This window comes from Panthera tigris, chromosome E1 (assembly GCF_018350195.1).
Source record: "Panthera tigris isolate Pti1 chromosome E1, P.tigris_Pti1_mat1.1, whole genome shotgun sequence".
In the NCBI taxonomy this organism is placed as follows: Eukaryota; Metazoa; Chordata; class Mammalia; order Carnivora; family Felidae; genus Panthera; species Panthera tigris.
In genome coordinates this window covers 61,147,331-61,164,877 of record NC_056673.1, presented here as the reverse complement: position 1 = coordinate 61,164,877, position 17,547 = coordinate 61,147,331, and the positions used below count along the sequence as shown (strand labels likewise).

At 59.2% G+C, this 17,547-nt stretch overlaps 1 protein-coding gene across 1 annotated transcript; it reads right to left on the bottom strand.

Annotated features, from left to right (window-relative positions):
* Nucleotides 1-217: 217 nt before the first annotated feature.
* On the bottom strand, nt 218-14,856 carry METRNL (meteorin like, glial cell differentiation regulator). Its single transcript, XM_042966432.1, has 4 exons — nt 14,536-14,856; nt 8,986-9,374; nt 1,569-1,628; nt 218-728 (listed from the first exon to the last, which is right to left on the bottom strand). The coding sequence occupies exons 1-4, from the start codon at nt 14,700-14,702 to the stop codon at nt 412-414; spliced, it is 933 nt and encodes a 310-aa protein (XP_042822366.1). The 5' UTR covers nt 14,703-14,856; the 3' UTR covers nt 218-411.
* Between the last annotated feature and the right edge of the window lie 2,691 nt (nt 14,857-17,547).

Sequence of the window (17,547 nt, the reverse complement as noted above, 5' to 3'; positions counted from 1 at the left end):
CAAAACAGAGTCTTTGAAAAAACCAACCAAAAAATAAGTATTTGGCTCTGTAAATTTCCATCATAAGAAACCACTCTAAATGGTCCCCGAGCTTTGTACAAAGCCTGGTGCCGGGCATCCTCCAGGGGCTCCGGCCCCAGAGCCCTACCCAACACACCAGCCCAACACAATCCCGTCGGGTGCTTTGGAAACACAGCATGAAATGGTACACAAGGCATTTTAAGACACTGGAGTTTATTTCCTATGGACGTTTCTTTTTTAAAAAAAATATAATAACTTAGTTTGCATCTTACAACATTTCCAATCAGTCAGGGAGTCCTTGGCCAGGACCTCGTGGGGTCGGACGTGGCTTGTGCGCCGGGGAGCACAGGTCCGAGCGCCCGCTGTGGCAGCAGCGGTGGCCACCCACAGTCACTCTGTGCCCATCTCGCAGGGGTTCAGGCCCTTCTCCTCAGCATCCTTGTACATCCTTTGGAAGTCCTTGAAGCGCGGGGCGCAGCCAAGGTGGGCCTCCCCAAAGTGTATGTGGCCCGTGAAGAGGAACTCCCCACGTCCGGGCCTCACACCACACTCCAACAGCGTGGTGACGTGCCCCCGCCAGCCACCGCCCTCTGGGGCTGGCCGGAAGACAGTGCTCTTCTGCCGGTACAGCCGGTTCACGTGCAGGTGGATGGCGGACTCCTGCTGCTCTGGTTCGTGGGTGACATCCTGGATGGAGCCTCGGACGACTACGGAGGCAAGAACACAGGAGTCAGTGGGGTCACCGGGGTGACCCTGCGGGGGCTGACCCTGAATTCTGCATTCTAGAAATCCCATTAGAAAGAACAGTTCACACATTTGAGGCCCTCTAGGGGTTGTCCCTGCCACTCAGACTCTGTCAGGGATAACAGCCATATAAGTGGGGAGAAACAGAAGACAGAAGTCACATTGTGTGCATCAATGTTTCAAGTTAGAACAAGACACAACCGCAATTAACACACAACATCTACTGCCGCCCTGTATCCAGGTGGGACAGAAACGGGGCAGCTCAGAGGGGAGGGGGTGATGGGAGGGAGCTGGGCAGAGCAGGCCCAGGGCAAGGTCCCCCATCCTCCAGATGCAGGACCAAAACGTGGAAAGGAGCTCTGCACTCCCACCACACTACTGCCCTCTCAGCTGGAGGCGCTCAGAGCAGGGTCCAGCCGGGCTGCCTTCCCCCGCCCAGAGTGCTTCCCCCCACCCCGCTGCCCAAGAGCAAAAGCACGCGGCTGAGTCCTGATCTCAGCCCCGGGGGCCCCAGGCTCCTCGGACCCCCAGGACCAGGAACTCCTGCTGGAGCGTCCACAGGGGCCCAGAGGAGAGCAGGACTCTGAGGCGAGGCTAGACCATGCCTTGGAGGAAAATGCTCAGTGACCACCTTAAACAGGACTCCCACCCCTCTCATCCGGCACAGATCCGTCCCTCCCCTATTACACCTCCAAGCCCAATGCCCTCAGCCGTCTCCTCCCCAAGCTGAGTGCCAGCACCGGAAGGCCCTCCCAGGCCCAAGCGGGGCTCTTGACGTGTGGCAGGAGCACGAGGACACTTACCGAAGTCGCTGGTGCAGACCGCCAACAGCACCTCTGTGTCGCTGCAGGGGCGGCACGGGGCTGCGGGGAGAGAACAGGGTTAGGAGTAGGGTCTGCGGGACACAGACCCCGCTCACACCCACCAGGTCCCGTAAGAGCTCTGACCTCAGGGAACAGGACAGAGGACCCAACCTTGGCCACCACACGGGGTGCGGGCGCTGATGAATTCAGGGAACCCCAAGCGCAAGATGTGGCTATGAAGGGCGTGCACCGCACCCTGAGGGACAGTGGGCGTCCGTGCTGGTCCCCACCTAGCTTGTTGGTGCAGCAACTGCTGGGCCCCGGGGTAAACCACTCTCCCAGGTCCGTCACCAACGGGAAACCAACCTGAGCTGGTCGGAAGCTACATCCCCCACACCAGCCTGGCTGAGAGTCGCCTCCTTCCCAGCCTCCACAGCCACACCAGCCACTCACACAACACCTGTTCCCCAGGTCCCCATCTGTAGCCGAGACCAGAAGGTCAGGGCACTGGTTGCCGAAGGTGTCGGTGAGCATCGAGGGTCACGTCTGCAGGCCGAGGCCGTGGGGCTCTCGTCCAAACAAGTCCCAGCCATCAGCACAGCCCCCTTCCCCAGACCCCTGACCTCAGACCAGATCACTGCCTGCAAACACTATCTACGGCAAGCCTGGTTCACAGAATCCCCAAACCCCCACAGCCTGGCAGGGCAAGGGTGGGGGCTGGCTTCCTCCAGCCAAGCCAGGCCCCACCCCACTAACTTCTGCCCCAGCACAGTCCTCACCCTAACTTCCTCAGATTGGGTGAGGCCTCAAGAAAGGCGGGGGGGCACAAGCCTCTGGCAACTCCCCCCAGACCACGGCACTCCCAACCCAGCACTGGATTTGGGAGGACACAGCATGAATTGGCAGTCACACTGCACTTTTCAAGGCCTCTGCCCCCTGGCCGCTGAGCCTCTAGAGTCTGGCACAAATCCTCCCAGCTCAGGCAAAGGTTAGGTATGAAGTCTTGCTGGAATAAGATCACCTTCTCAAGGCCCTGGAACGTCCTGGCTTTGGCATTTGCTGGCCCTCACACGCGAACTGGGCGAGCAGTCACCTGCACCCTGGCGGCAGCAGACTCGAGGCCTCGGGGGCAAGGCCAGGCACCGAGCAGCTAGAGCTCAGAGAGGCCTTCTGGCGCGCGGGGCACAGGGTCTGTGCTGCCCTAGGCAGCACAGGGTCTCTGCGGACCCCAGGGGGTGGACAGGAGTTTCCAAGCACTGGCCCTGGTGGTCCTGCCCTGGGCAGGGGAGGATGTGTGTGCCCCAGGCCAGCTCAGGGGGACGTGACTCATTGGCCCACACACTGCCTGCCGCTTCTATCAGGTTCTCGGGAACCTGGTGAAGCTACAGGACTAGCAGAGCCGGTTGGGTGTGTTGAAGCCTGGCCAGCCTGGCCGAGAGGATGTCCTACCCAGCTCCAAATCCCAAAGACTGCTGCCCACCTGGGGCACTTTGCTTCCATGTATAGACCCCCAGCCTCAAGGCCTCTCTTAAAAAAGAAGGCAGCCCACTGGGGGTCCCCTACCCTGCACGCCCCTCCAGCGGCCCGCTGCCCACACACATAGGGCATGACGAGGCCGGGCTCTCCAGTTCTGCTCAAAGGCAAGGTCTAATTTCAGCGCCTGTGCCAGGGGGTCAGAGGCGTCATCCTGGGCACCCCTCATAAAGCATCTGCCCAGGAGAGAGGAGCCCCAGCAGAGTCCCCTGGGGCCAGGCCTCTAGACGCTCCAAGTGAGGGTGGGTGGGAAGCTCGGTCCACACAAGCTCTCTAGAGGCACATCTCAGGTTCTGAGTCGGCCGAGACAGACCACAGGCAGTGCCCACAAAGGCAGCAGTGGTACAGCAACAGGCCCAGGCCACACCTGGCAGTCAGATACCCGGCCTGGCGGCCCGCAACTCACCAAGCCCGAGAGCGTGACCCTCTCCGTGGACACGGGCCCGGGGACGCCCGCTGAGGGCTAAGGAGGAAGGCGGCAAGGAGCCTGTCCGGGACGGCCACCTACTCACACCCCCACTGCACTGCCGAAGGTGTGGGGGTGCCTGGGGCACCGGCGGAGGGCAGTCAGCAGCCCGCAGATCCTCCCACCAGAAGCCTCAGGGAGCCGATACCACCACAGCTGAGCTAATAAAGTGCCACCCTGGAGACTTCCCTCATAATTCTGAGTTTTACGAAGCACAGGTCACCTCATTGGAAAATCCAGTCTGTGGATGCCAAGAGAAGCAATCTGGAAACAATTATTAATCGGAGTTGGGCTCATAAAGGCAGTGGAATGTGCTGGTTTCGGACACACTGAATCTCGTTTCCTTGCAGGGGAAGGTGAGGAGGGAGCAGCCAAGAGCCCAGTTGGGTTTACGGTTCTTTGAGAGGGGTTGGCTGAGGTGTGGGCATCTTAGGGAGAGTCTTCCGGAATGTGCACAAAATGAACTGAAGAAGGAAAACACCGGGTCAGGGAGAGCAGCTGGGGCTACTGCAGGGACCCAGGTGAGGATGGCAGGTGCAGGCGGGAGGACGGTGGGGGGGGGGGGGGGGGGGGGGGGGGCAGCACGCTTCATGCTAGGCCCTGGCCTGGGACAGGTCTGCAGATGGCCGCACGCTGGTCTGGCAGGAAGGACAACCAGGCAGACACATACAACTTCCAAAGGGAAAACTGTGCATGAGGACATCCGCTGGGGTCGTCACTGCAGCCAGTGACAGGTGGCAGGTTTGGTGGGTGCAGCACTGCCCAGGGAGGGGACACGGCCGGCACGGGGCTGGTGTGAGCTGAGGCCCAGCTGCCACATGAGGTTCTGGAGCCTCCTCCTCTTTCACCACAGCCAGCTGCGGGCTGGTGCCACCCCGAGGTGGTCAGCCACCGCGGGGATATCTCAATCTCCCCCACCTCTCCTCCTGGCCTGTTGCCACCCCACCCTGTTCCTGCTGAGAAAGCAGGTGGATGCCACACGCTTTCATCCCAGGAGTGCAGAGATGGGCGAGATGAAAGATAATTACAGAAAATAAACGATCCTTTGGGGGAAAAATCTCTTCTCTCCTTTTCTGCTTCTAGGACATAATGAGGCTTCTTTCGACTTCTGCTGACCTTTGCCACTCATCCCCCACAGCCCATCAGGGCCACCACCAAACCGAGAGAGCTCCTCAGTGGGGGGCTCTGTACCCACCCAGCCCACCCCTCGGGCATCATTCACCACCCCCCCCCCGCAACACATCAAACACAGCAAGTTTGACCAGGGAAGGGGGATGGAGCACACTGGAAACCGCGTGACTCGGGCTACTGGCCAGCAATCCCAATAACTTTCATGCATTAATGGCCAGCACCGTCCCCTCTTGCCGTGGGTCTAAAATGCCACTGTCTTCCCACCTCATCTGCTCAAGGAAGCCTACTCTGGGTAGGCATCACATGGACCCCAAACCCCTAACCCCAGAAGGTAGATGTGGCCAAGCCGGTAAGCCCCTGCTGTTCAGCTCCCAGAGGAATAAAAGAACAGACTGGAATCAGGGGTCCACCTGGGCTGCCCCAGGCAAACCAAGGAGAAGGTTTGTCTCCACCCCCTAGAACCAGACAGAGCAACCCCCTGCCATCCTTCACTGGCCACCACCACACATCCCCAACCCTACCGGGCAACAGAGGGTCCTGGTGTGCCTGCTTCCCCACGTACACCAGGGCTCTGGGGAGGACGGCCCCCAGACAGCCCGGCCGGGTTCCAGGAGTGGCCTAGAGTTTCATCCATTAGTTAGCTGGATCTGGCCACTTGCCCACCTTTCGTGTCCTGCCAGAGTTTTTCAGCAACTGCGTTACTCAGATGCCCTGGTGAAGCCCATGGAGGAGGAGGGGGGGGAGGAGGAGGGCAGGGTGGGGAAAGGAGGCTCGATCCCGCACGGCCCCCCCAACCCCTCAGGTCACCTCCTACCACCCACCCCTCAATCTGCGCCTGTAAGGAGTGGCCTGCCTCTCCATTCTGGCCTTTTCTTGGGTGTCAGTGCATCTCAGACCATACCAGGAAGCTGGTTATTCAAGTGCACACCAGGCGACCGCACTCACTGCAAACACTCCCAAGCGGGACCATCCGGGGCCATGAGGCTCACACACATCTCTCATCCGGGAGCCTCTCTGTTTTCAAGTCAGCACAAACTAGAAGCTACTATGAGTCACCAGTGAGGGAGAAGGCTCATCCACCTCTGCAGCAGGCAGGATCACTGACCGCCCAGCCCACAGGCACCTGCACACCTCCACGTCACAGGTGCCCAGGCTCCAGCTTCACCCAAGTTTCCTGCAGCTGCGGCCAGGGCCAGAACAGGAGAGAGCCGGGAGCCACACACTACCATCTGAGAGCCTGCCTGGCCCGGCAGACATCATTGCTGCCAGATGGCTGGCACCGACATTCCACATTACATACCCATTCCTTTGGCATTAAAGGCTTAGGAGCCCATCCCCTGATGAAAGGCAAATACCCTGGGGAGAAGGACGCACGAGCCTCCCCAGAGCCTCGCTGCCCCTCATCTCCCTCAGGCTGAGAAAGTGCTGAGCCCCCAGGAAGGGCCCAGAATCTGTGCCTGTTTCTATCCCAGCTCCTAGAACCCCACATACATCTGAGTCCCCACCCCCAGTTCTGACAGTTGCTAAGTTTCTGGGCTGTCCCAGGCCTGATTCCTGGCCAACGCACAGATGCACGTTCATACCCCACTATCCACGGGGTGCCTGGATCCCTGCAGGCCCCGGATTTAAATAGACGCTCCAGGGCCCAGTGGGCATATGTCAGGGGTGGGGGAGAGGTAAGAAGGGAACCCCTGGGCCACCCAGACTGCCCAATGCCCAGCCACAGCTGAACGTCCTCCATGGGGTCTCGAGAGATGCACAGAGGGCAAGCAGAGGCTGTGACCAGACAACCCACCATCATGCAGGACCTTGTCCTGGCAGCCCCATTGGAACCTAGGGCAGCCCAACCACTGATCCCACAGGCCTCTCCCAAATCTGCTCACTGTCCTGGCCTGAAAACAGGGACCAGGGGAACCTGGGGTGCACAGACCCTGCCCACAAGGAGAGGGAGAGAGACTAAGTCTCTGGTCCCCGAGGGCGGAGCCATGGTCTCTGAGTCATCCCAGCCCATGGCCACCCTTGTGCATTTTCCTTCTGGACAAATGGAAGCGCTCAGGTGCCCAACAAAGAAACAACTGGCTACACAGGCAGCGCCAGCATCTGGTAAGAATGACCCACCAGGTGGAAGGAAGCTCAAGCCACAAGAGAACAGGGACCAGCAGCAAATATCTTTAAAGGGCCATCAACATTCAATCAGTAAGAGGCGTCAGTGGAGCATGGGACTCCTGATCTTGGGGTTGTGAGTTTGAGTCCCACGTTGGGTGTAGAGATTACTTAAAAATAAAATGTTTCAAAAAAAAAAAAAAAAGGAATTGTTAACAAGTTTCTAACATCTGCTTCACTCAGCCACAAGCATTAAATTCGGTGACTGGGTTTTTCCAGATTTTGTTTTTATTATTAGTTTATCTCCAGGTCCCCTACAGCGAGACTGGGGTACCCTCCTCTAGCTCTCTAACCCACCCTCCTATAGCTGGTCATCAAGATAAAGGCTGTTGTGGTTAAAATATCATTCAGGTCCTGAGATTTACAGCAGCTTCCAGTGCTACCTTTCCGAGTGGGGGTCTTACCCGGGCAGCTGGCACTGGGAGGGGGTGGAGGTCCTACCCGGGCAGTTGGCACTTGGAGGGGGGCAGGGTCCTACCCGGGCGGCTGGCACTGGGAGGGAAGCAGGGGTCCTACCCGGGCGGCTGGCACTTGGAGGGGGAAGGGGGTCCTACCCGGGCGGCTGGCACTCAGAAGGGGGCGGGGGTCCTACCCGGGCAATCCTACACTGAAGTTCTCCAACACACCGGTTTAGTTTGAGAGAGACTGAAAGTTTTGAAAACTGATCTGAGCCAAGAATGCAGAACAATAAAATGCAGATTCACATACAGGAGAAAAGTCTACATTTCAAATCCTAGCAGATCTGTTTTACTCGAATTAAACATCTCATTTACTAAAATGTGGAGATTATACTATTCTTGGAGACGACCCACCCCTCAAACCAGGTGTCTCTGCCTTAGCACTGCTGACACTTGGGCCCGGGTCACTCCTTGTACTGGGACCGCCGCGTGTACTGGGGGTGGTAGCAGCATTCCTCCCTGGCCTGCACCACTCAATGCCATGGCACCCCTACCTGCCCATCATCTGGGCCAGCTGGTCACCTGGAGAATGGCCTTCTTGGAACCTACTCACAGGACAATCCAAGCTCACACCCCCTCAACCAGTAGGCGTCTCGCCACAACCAGCTTCGGGACTGACACAAGTGGGACACTAGGACCCCCACCCCACACACTTGGACCCCAGGAGGTCATCTATGCCTTGGAGCAAGGGCCACGCTTGGCATGGGTGTCTATATAAGACGAGGACTTCAGTCCTTCTTCATGGCACATGGGGCGAGACCCACCCCACGTGAGAGCTCTGGAGGCCACTCACTCCTCCTCAGTCTCTGTCTCTGGAACTTTTCAGAGACCAACGCCACCCTCCACACAGGGCCCTGCCAAGCTGTCTGCCAACTCACAGTCCCCACGTGCGCGCGCACACACACACACACACACACACACACACACACACCCTTGGCTGCTGAGGGGACTCCTGCCAGCACCACAACGAGAAGGGCTCTGCAGTGGAGAAGGCTCCTCGAGGGCCGGCCTCACGGGAACCCCAGAGAGGTCCTCACTCACCTCACTAACCCGGGTGAGCTCCTGTGCTGCCTGACTCGCACCCCCCCCTCCCCACACACACACAGCCCCTCTCCTGGCACGCTGCCGTTGTCTCCACTCCACATGGGGTGGTCCTTGTAACACCCACCCACAAAATGCCTCCGGAAGCTGGTACCAGCTCCACAATTCAGGTCAGCAAGGCTCTGCACCTCTCTGGAGAGTGAATCACCCTTGGCTCCCACCCAAAACTCGACATGTCAGAGGCTGCAGCTGATGTCAAAAACACGCAGCCAATCCACATATCAGAAGAAACACAGGGGCGGTGGGAACAGCCACAGCACCCATTTCCGATTACAGTCCCAAGCACAGAAGAGGAGCAGGGAGCCAGGACCACACCCCATCACGGCTCTCAGGTCCAACCTATGGCCGTTCTCAGGGCATGTGTGTTCACCCTCCTCAAACACGCCTCCTGAGACTGCGTTGTTTCCCCACGTGCAAAACACCCACAACACTAACGGGGCCACACACGTCCAATGCCCATCGCACGGGGGGCCCATCTGCCAGCAGCAGGCGGGTTCTCACAGCGACCATGGGAGGGGAACCTCCCGTCCCCACTGCCCTCCCCGCCCCGGAGGTTGCCACTCACCTGACTGGGCACGCAGGTCTGACTCCGCGTGCCGGCTGGTCAGCTCGTACTGGAAACCCGTGGTCCTCCGGCTGATGTCCTGCTGGGGCGTTGCCTCCACGAACAGGCCCCTCTGCTCGAAGCCAAAGCAGTGCACCTGGCGGGGCCCGCGGTCCCCGTCCCGCACCAGCAGCTGCAGCTCTCCAGTTTTTTCCAAATAAATATTGGCGCCCGAGGAGTCCCTGAGGGGCTTGATGCACAGAGTCAGGTGTCGTCGGGAGGGCGGGAAGGTGTTGGGCCGCACGTTGACGATGAGAGCCCCAGTCGGGTACATCCACTCTACAGAGCCCGCCGAGCACCGTAGGTACACCTGCTCCACCTCCTTCCTGTGGGCCTCGTGCGTCAGCCCGCTGCAGAGGGGACACGCGTCAGCCGGGGCCCGGCACCCCACATGTACCCGCCTGGGGGACGCCTGCCCAGGTGCATGAGCAGCCCCTCACCCCCACCTCTGCCCTGCTGCAAGGGGCCGTTTCCAGAGAGGGACAGTCCCCTCCGGCAGGCCTGCCCCAGAGAGTCACGGTGAGACGGGCTCACGCCCTGATGCGCGTAGACAATGTTTGTCTCAGACCCTCTCAGCACCTCGACGCTCCATCTGCCGGCCTTCAAGGCTGCAGCACTGGGCGCCCATGCCCTGGGGGCTCCCCGCGTCATGCAATGGGGGAAGAACCACGGAAGGGGGGGCCTTCTGGAACACGTTCAAGGACACACCAACAGGACTCTGGCACAAACCCGAGTTCCAGATGACCAACCGAGGGCCAGGAACGATGGCAGATTCCCACTGAGTGTGAAAACAAGGAGCGGTTCACTTGGTCCAGAGAGTAGCTTTGAAACCAAATAGGAATGTTAGCAGCTTGGGGGGGGGGGGGGGCTGGAGGTTGTTGGTGACTTTTGTCTTTAGCTCCTCACAGATAGGGGCAAGTGTTTCCATTTGCAAACCTGAAGACCCTGCATTGCCAATCAGATCTTCAAAAATAAACTCAAATATCATCACAGCAAATTACAAAAGTAAGGTAATGGTCCTCCATGGGGGAGAGGCATGGGAGGGAATGCGTGAACAAGCCACAGGAGAGAGACACAAACAGTGAGCAGACCATTCACCTTCCCAAGGGGAAGCTTCTGCCAAGTTAATCTCACTCCTAATAAATGCTAAATAGGAAAAAATGAAGTCTGTACACTCTTCGTGAGACAGGTCTTGAGTAAAGTCATTACGTTATGTTTTCAAGAAATTGAAACCATCAAAAACGTTAAAGTTTCCCCTACTCAAAATTTTAATGTGAATGTCAGCTTGTGCTGATGGTTACGTCATAACCACCAAGCAGCCCTGGAACTCAACCAATGACTTCAACCAAGTGTTTTATTACATGAAATTTGGTTCTGATCGGATCTCAGACAGGTTCACCCACATTCTTAGGATTTTTATGTGTAATAAACAATGCTATATTCAGAGCCCAGGCCTGGGTGAGTTACCAGAAACCCTTTCTACAGAGGAGAAAACACGTAACATATGGTTTGCATTTACTGTTGGTGACTCATGCTCTGGGCTCCAAAAAACCTCACTTTTCATTCGATGGCCAGCTGTGGGCTGGGGCTGCACAGTCATCCTGCAGACCACATCAGAGGGAGGTGTCAAGGAGGTGACCCCCCCCAACCCCGCTCCCCGCCCCCGCAAGGCCCTGGGTCACTAGCAGCCGGCCTGGCCTCAGACGCCTACCAGAGCCACACACGCAAAACAGACTTACAAATTACAGTCAAATAAAACTCATATAAGCTCCTCTGACACATATGTGTGGACGAGCAAAATTATAGTGCTGTGTGAAAAAATTAGACTAAATGGTAAGTGGTTGACACAGATGACTATAATCACCTCTGCTCTCGGGCAGCCAAAACAAACTTTATCACAGTGTCCCTCCTCTCCTGTCTCCAGCCTCAAGGGGCAGCTGGACACTTGCCCTGTGCCCAGACACCAATCCTCAAAGCTCTCTCCCCTAAAAACCATCCTGTCCAGGCTTCACTTTCCTCTCCGTCGGGGAGGGACCCTGGGGCTCAAGGGAAAAGAAAGCCCATACCAAAGGCTTCGGATACTTCTCACTAAGTCACTTTAATCCAAACAGTGGACAGGGAAACAGAGAGGTCCACACCCCACCCATATCTCAGGCAAGGGCAGAGGGAACGCTTGTGGGGGACAGATGGCCAGCCCATGGCTGTCCCCAGCCTGCACAGATGACCCTGTACATCTTGTGCACTACACCCGGCTCCATTTATTCATAAGTCACTCGACTATAGGAGGACCGGGAACAACACAAAAGTGGACTTAGAAGAAATGTCCACCCTTTACCTGACGTCTTCACTGCCACCCAGAGAACTGTCTATGCCCATCCCAGGGTCCACAGCCAGCACGCCCCTCCGTTCTGCTCCCCCTCATGTTCTCCTGAAGGACTGAGATCAACAAGACGTGAGCCAGGCACTCAACACAGGAGTGTTCACATGAAGGTCGGTAGCATGTGATGTGCAAGACCGCCACTCAGATGCTCACCGACTCTGATCAGCCTGGGACCCCACTGAGCCTTTAATGAAAGAAATCAAGGACTCCGAGCCTGTCTGGTGCTCACCAGAACATCTAGCTAAATCTCTCACCTCTAGGTTTCCAGCACCACAGCAAACCTGAAAAAACTTCTGTTTATGCAAAATTGCTGGAGGTGCAAAAATGTGCCACATCTGTGATGTCACTGATGGTGGCATTAATGATTTTCACATGGCATGCAAGTGACACACTAATCAGGCAAAAATAAGATACCTGCTTTCCGATGTGATGAAGCTAGACAGAAAACACTCTGGTTCTAGTCACTCTTACGGAGCTGACGACACTGATTGATCTTGGGCTATTTAAACTAGATTCCTTTATTTCTCAAAAAACAACAACAACAACAAAGAGTCTGCCAGTGTCACTCCCCAGGGAAGTGTAGACACACCTTCAGGCAAAGGACAGCAAATTCCAAACCGACATGGGACTTTCTGCAGGGGTCAGTGTGGTGGCAGCAGGGTTCTTACTACTCACACCCACAGCCTGGCTCACCTGAGTCACCAGGAGTAAACTATGGTCTCTTGTTCACTTAAGTCAGGAAGAGCTTCGATCAAGGGCGAAACCCAGAGGTTATCACTGGGGTTACCTTTCATCTCCCCACCCAGTAGGAGAGCTAGCCAAGGTATGACAGACCCACAAACCCTGCCGACGGCAGTGGGAAGGTTCGTGGTCCACCTTTACAACCACAGCCTAATAAAGATCAGGGCGCTGTCCTGCCCCGGCACAAGGGACCGAGATTGCAAAACCTCCTGCTTAATTGCTTGGAAACACCCAGACACGCATTTCAGCCTGTCACATGTGAGTGGCCAGTATCATAAAGAGCAACTCCCTCCCTATCAGGGGATCGGAATGCACCCAGGGTATTGGGGCTCACGCCACCCTGTGCTGTCTTTAGAACAGCTCATAAAAAGTCATAAATGTTACAGGAGTCTGCAGGCAAACCAACAAACCCAAGTTTCCACAGCAAGGATCTGTCAGCTGATCTGCAAGGCATATTGATCGCTAGGGCAGCAATTACAATGGAAGGGGAGCTTATAATCCAGGAATGTGGCCTGGGCCTGTCTTCCGTCCAGATCCCACTGGGACAGCCCCTGCAGCCACCCTCCGCCAGCAGACTCTGCCTTTGCGCTGAGTGGAGGGCAGCTGGAGGCAGTCCAAGACCCGGGGTATGTTAGCAAAGATGGAGACAGGAGGGCAGCAGGTAAGCGTCCCTGCTTCTCCAGGTAGAAAAGAGGAGGCAGACCCCTGCTTGGTCCAGGAGCTGGTTGGCCCTATGACCAGCACTCACTCACAGCCCTCTCTGATCCCCAGGAGAGGCAGCCCCCTTCCAGGCACACAGTCCTCAGAGAGCCTGAAAGGGTGTCAGCTCCTCCTCTGGAAACTCAGGCTCCCAGGGTGGGACAGGCTTTCTGTTTCTGATCTGCTGAAGCAGGACACCCTAGACCTCAGTTTAGGGGTGCACTGATTCATCCAGCAGAAGCTGCAAGGCAGGGAGTTTAATTAGGAGCGTGGGGGAAAGGGCAGCCCTGGAAGAGTGTGTCAGAGTCAGAGGCTCCCAGCCAGCCCTGTGCTGGCGCCAGCATTCTGCAGGCCAGCCCTCCCCCAGAGCTCCAAGCTCGTGGCCCCAATCTTAGCAGCCCTGCATCCCAGCTCTGGTGTGCGTGCAAGGGAGGGAGGGCACCACAGGCCCGATCTCTGGAGCCCAGAACCCCGGCTTTGGCGGTGGGAAGTGGGGAGCAGAGAGCAGGGTGATTGCCAGTCTCCACAGAGAACTGGCTCTGTAAGTATCCAAGATGACCAGCGGCTGCCCTGCTCACACAGAGCCCAGCACCCTGGCATAACCCCCCAAGCTTCCCGGAAAAACTGTCTTCACTCAAAAAAAAACCCGTGACACCCTCCCCCCCCCCCCCCACCTCCCGCAGCAGCACGAGGTGTGTGCTGGCAGGAGTCTTCCCATCAGGTGTGAGGGCGAAGGGCTCGGGTAGAGGCCCTGCTCCACCGAGCACCCCGACCCCACGACCCGAGGGCAGCCCCTGCCCACAGAGTTCCAGAGAAGGAGATGCGCATCCCTGAAAACTCCTGAACCGGCACCTTCCGCGGCACAAAACCGGCTTTTCCAACTGCGAGCAGAGCCGCCTGCCCGGGGCGACAGCGCCCTGGGCGGATGGCGGTTTCTCACCAAAGTAGCTGTGCCCTCAGGCGCCCCGCCCGCGTATACTTGTGATTTGCAACTCCTTTCTGCTTGTCACACTTCAGTTTAAAAAAAAAAAAAAAAAAAAAGTCCTCGGCTGCCACGGCGGAGGGGCGTGAAGGGGGGCTCCCCGAGCCCAGCGCGCGCGCTGCCAAGGGCGGCCTGACCTTCACCGGGGCCGGGGCGGGGATGCGGGACGCGGCGGGTCCTGCACTCGGCCCGCGCACAGGTGTCCGCCCGCGGGTCTCCGCGCGCACGGGAGCGGTCGGCACCCCGGCCCGCGCCAGGGCCCCCGCTCGGTCCTCCGAAGCCCCGCTCCCTCCCGCGGACCCGCCGGCCCTCCCTTCCCGCTCGGCCCTGAGCGCAGGCCCCGCTCCTCCCGCCCGGGGCGCGCAAGTCCTCGCCGCGGGCAGAGCCGGGAGGGCCGGAGAACCGACCCCCGCCCGATTCCGATGCGGGGTCCGCGCGGGGCGAGCGGGCTGTCCGGCCGGGACCGACCCCGCCGCGCCGCGGGCGCACCTCCCTCTGGGCGTCCTCCGGGCCAGGGCACCGGGCCGCCGCGGGCTCTTTTGTTCTAGAACCGGGGGCGGGGGCGACGCGGACAGGACTCGGCCTGGAGAGCGGGCCCCAGAGTCCCCGCCCGGGGCCGCGCCCCCGCACGCTCGGCCGGCCGGAGCGGGGAGGGCACGGGAAGGGAGGCCAGCGGCCCCGAGGGCTGGGGGCGCGCCGACGGACTCACCTCCCCTTCCAGCTGCACCGGTCGCTCGAGTACTGCGCGCCCGCGCCGCCCAGCAGCGCGCCCAGCAGCAGCAGCAGCAGCGGCGGCGGCGGGCCAGGGCCCGGGGCGGGGGGCCGCGGCCACAGCTTCCCCGCGCGCCCCCCGGCCGCCCGCGCCGCGCCCCGCATGCTCCGGCTCTGCCTGGCCGCCGACCCCGCGTCCGCGCCTGCCGAGCAGACCCTCCACCCGGCGCGGCCGGGCGGGCGGGGCTCCAGGTCCAGGCGAGTCACGTCGTGCGCCCCCCGCGCACCCGGCGCGGCTGCCCGCCCATCCCGGCCGCACCCGGGGCCGCTGGAGCCGCTGGAGCCGCGGGAGCCGCGCAGGGAGCTCCGCGCCCGCCGCCGCCACCCGAGCCTCTGAAGCAGACGAGTCAGCCGTCCGCGTCCCAGCTCAGCTGGGGACCCGTCCCGCCCCCGTCCCGCCCCCGCCGGCCGCCCCGCCCCCGCCGGAACTCCGCCCCGTGCGCGCGCTGCGAGTGCTGCGAGTACTGCGAGCCCTGCTCCCTGCGCGCCGTGGCCGGGAGTTCTGGGGCGGCCCCGCGGAGAGGAGGGGGCCGCCTGAGGGACCGGGAGGAGGGTCCGAGAAAGAGTCCCCAGCCGGGAGAGAACGGGGCAGCAGCACGCGCCCGGCCGGTACGCCGCGGGACGCGGAAGAAACCCGAGGCCGCAAGTCTGTGCGACCTGAGCCGGCGCCGGGCCAGCGGGCGCGTCCGCAGCGGCTGCGCCAGTGGCCCCATCGCGGAGACTGAGCCGGGAATGGCCGCTGGGCTGCGGTGGGGGCTCCTGGCCGGGCCACTACTACTGTGTGAGCGACCAGACTCCATCAGGGACGTTCCTGATGTCCCTGATGCACAGGTTCCAAACCTGTGCTCTGCAGAGGTCCGGACTCTGCCCCGGTCCGCAGCCCGTGCGGGAGGGGAGGAGCCCAGCTGTGGTTGGAGATGAGACTGACCCACTGTTGAGCGCCCCGTGCACTCTAGAGCACCCACGTCCCCGAAGGGCTCTGGGCCGCAGCTCCTCTGCATCGGTGCGGACCTGTGCCCGCTCCTCCCCACCACCCCCAACCCCGGAGTTGGTCTGGTACCTGTGTCCCCAACCTCCCGCTTGATTCTTCCTGGAGACTGTCTGATGCCTTGTTAGGTTTTAGTGGTGTCCTGACCCCTGTGCTCTAGATGCGAGTGCCACCACCACCAGACCTGGCAACCCATACTGGCTCCAGGTATTGGCAGAGGCCCCCAGTCACTAAGACCCCCCTCCTAGCAGGACCCAGCGTGGTGAGTTGGTGAGTACAGTGTGATGAGGCCAGGAGCCACAGCTGGGTCTGCTTAGAGGGTGGATGGGGTCTGCTTAGACGGGTCTGCCGTCCTACCAGGTCATCACCCTAGAAGAAGGAAGAGGGAAGGAACCATGGCGCTCCGTGCAGCCACCTCTGTGCTCACAAAAGCAGGCTTTTCTGCTTTGCGACTCTCTGGTACTGGTCTGAGCTCCACAGCCTCAAACAGCCTCAAGTGGTGGAGAAATCTGACCTTGTTTTCGTCACGATACATTTCGGGAGGGATTTCAAGTGACCTGTGAGGAGGAGGGTGACTTCCTGCACCTGTTGGTTTGAATGTTTTACCTTTCTCATCTGGTCAAAGGGTTAGAAATGTAATTGGTTGTAGGGATGGAATTGTCACCCTCTGGGGAGGCCTTGTCTGCAGGGCCCCAAACAGCTGGAACTGAGAGCCGCCTCAGGAACCCTGGGCGGGAGAGTCAGACCCCTTAAAGGTGGCTACAGTTGAAGGATCTGTTTGGAGAAGCCCTGGTCTGGGCAGGTCAACCACGCCCCCCCCCCCCCCCCCCCGCCCCAACCAGCTACAGCACAAGGTGAGAGCCCTGCCCAGTCTTAAGAAGGGATGTCACCCCAAGGCTCACAGGCAGCTCTGAGGCTGAGGGGCCTCCTGCACCCCTCCCCACACCACCTTGGAGTGTGTGCCCTGCATTGCTGCAGGTACCAGGGTGCAGAAGTGCGGGGAGCAATGGGCGAAGTGAAACCACCACCCAGGCCGCTTGGGGGAGGAACCTGCCAGTTGTGAATCTGGAAACTACAACCACTTCTTACCCACAACCATATCTAGGCAGCCCAGCAGCACCTCGCACCCAGGACGCTCCCCATAGTAAAGAAACTGCCCCTGAAGGGCAGTATGCTTGTCAGGGCTCAGGGCCTCACACTGGGGAAGGGGCAGGGGCCGCCTTAGGACACCCGCCCGCCCCCCCCCCATTACAAATGAGTGACAGTGCTAAGGCTTCAGAACTCCCTGGAAACCACTGGACCAAAGGGCAGAGGCCACCCCTGGGGCAATGTGGAGCCAGTTCCTATGCAAGGTTCAGGGCTCTGTGAGCTGAAGAACTGCCAAGCCACCTGTGCACAGGACCACTTCCCTAAAAGTGGGACAACACAGTGGTGCCTATGGACCTGCAGTTGTCAACATACAGGAACATATAAAACATGCAGGACTGAACAGTACAGCCTTTAGTTAACAATATATCAATATCAGCTCGTTGGTTGTAACAATCACACATGTTAATATTGTTAACAAGATTTAATAATAGGGGAATGGGCGGACTATGTGGGAACTCTCTGTACTGTCTGCTCAATTTTTCTGTAACCCTAAAATAGGAAGTCTACTAATTAAAAACAAGAGCTCAGGGAGTCATGCCCACCTGGCAGTGTTCTTAGGAAGGGCCTGGACTTGCTACTCTCAGACCTATGGCTCTGTGACAGGCCCTCCCTTCTGGGGACACAGGTACCTCCGGATTCCTGAGGGTCTCTGAAGCAGGAATTTCCAGATTTCCCTCCTCCTGACAAGCTGACAGCTGCCAGCCAGCTGTGGGGTGGGGCCATAGTAGCAGAACTGGTTCCTGGGGCTTCACTCAGCTCCTGAAGAGGTATATGCTCTAGCGATGCTTCTCTGTGCCTTGCAGAGTGGCGCTG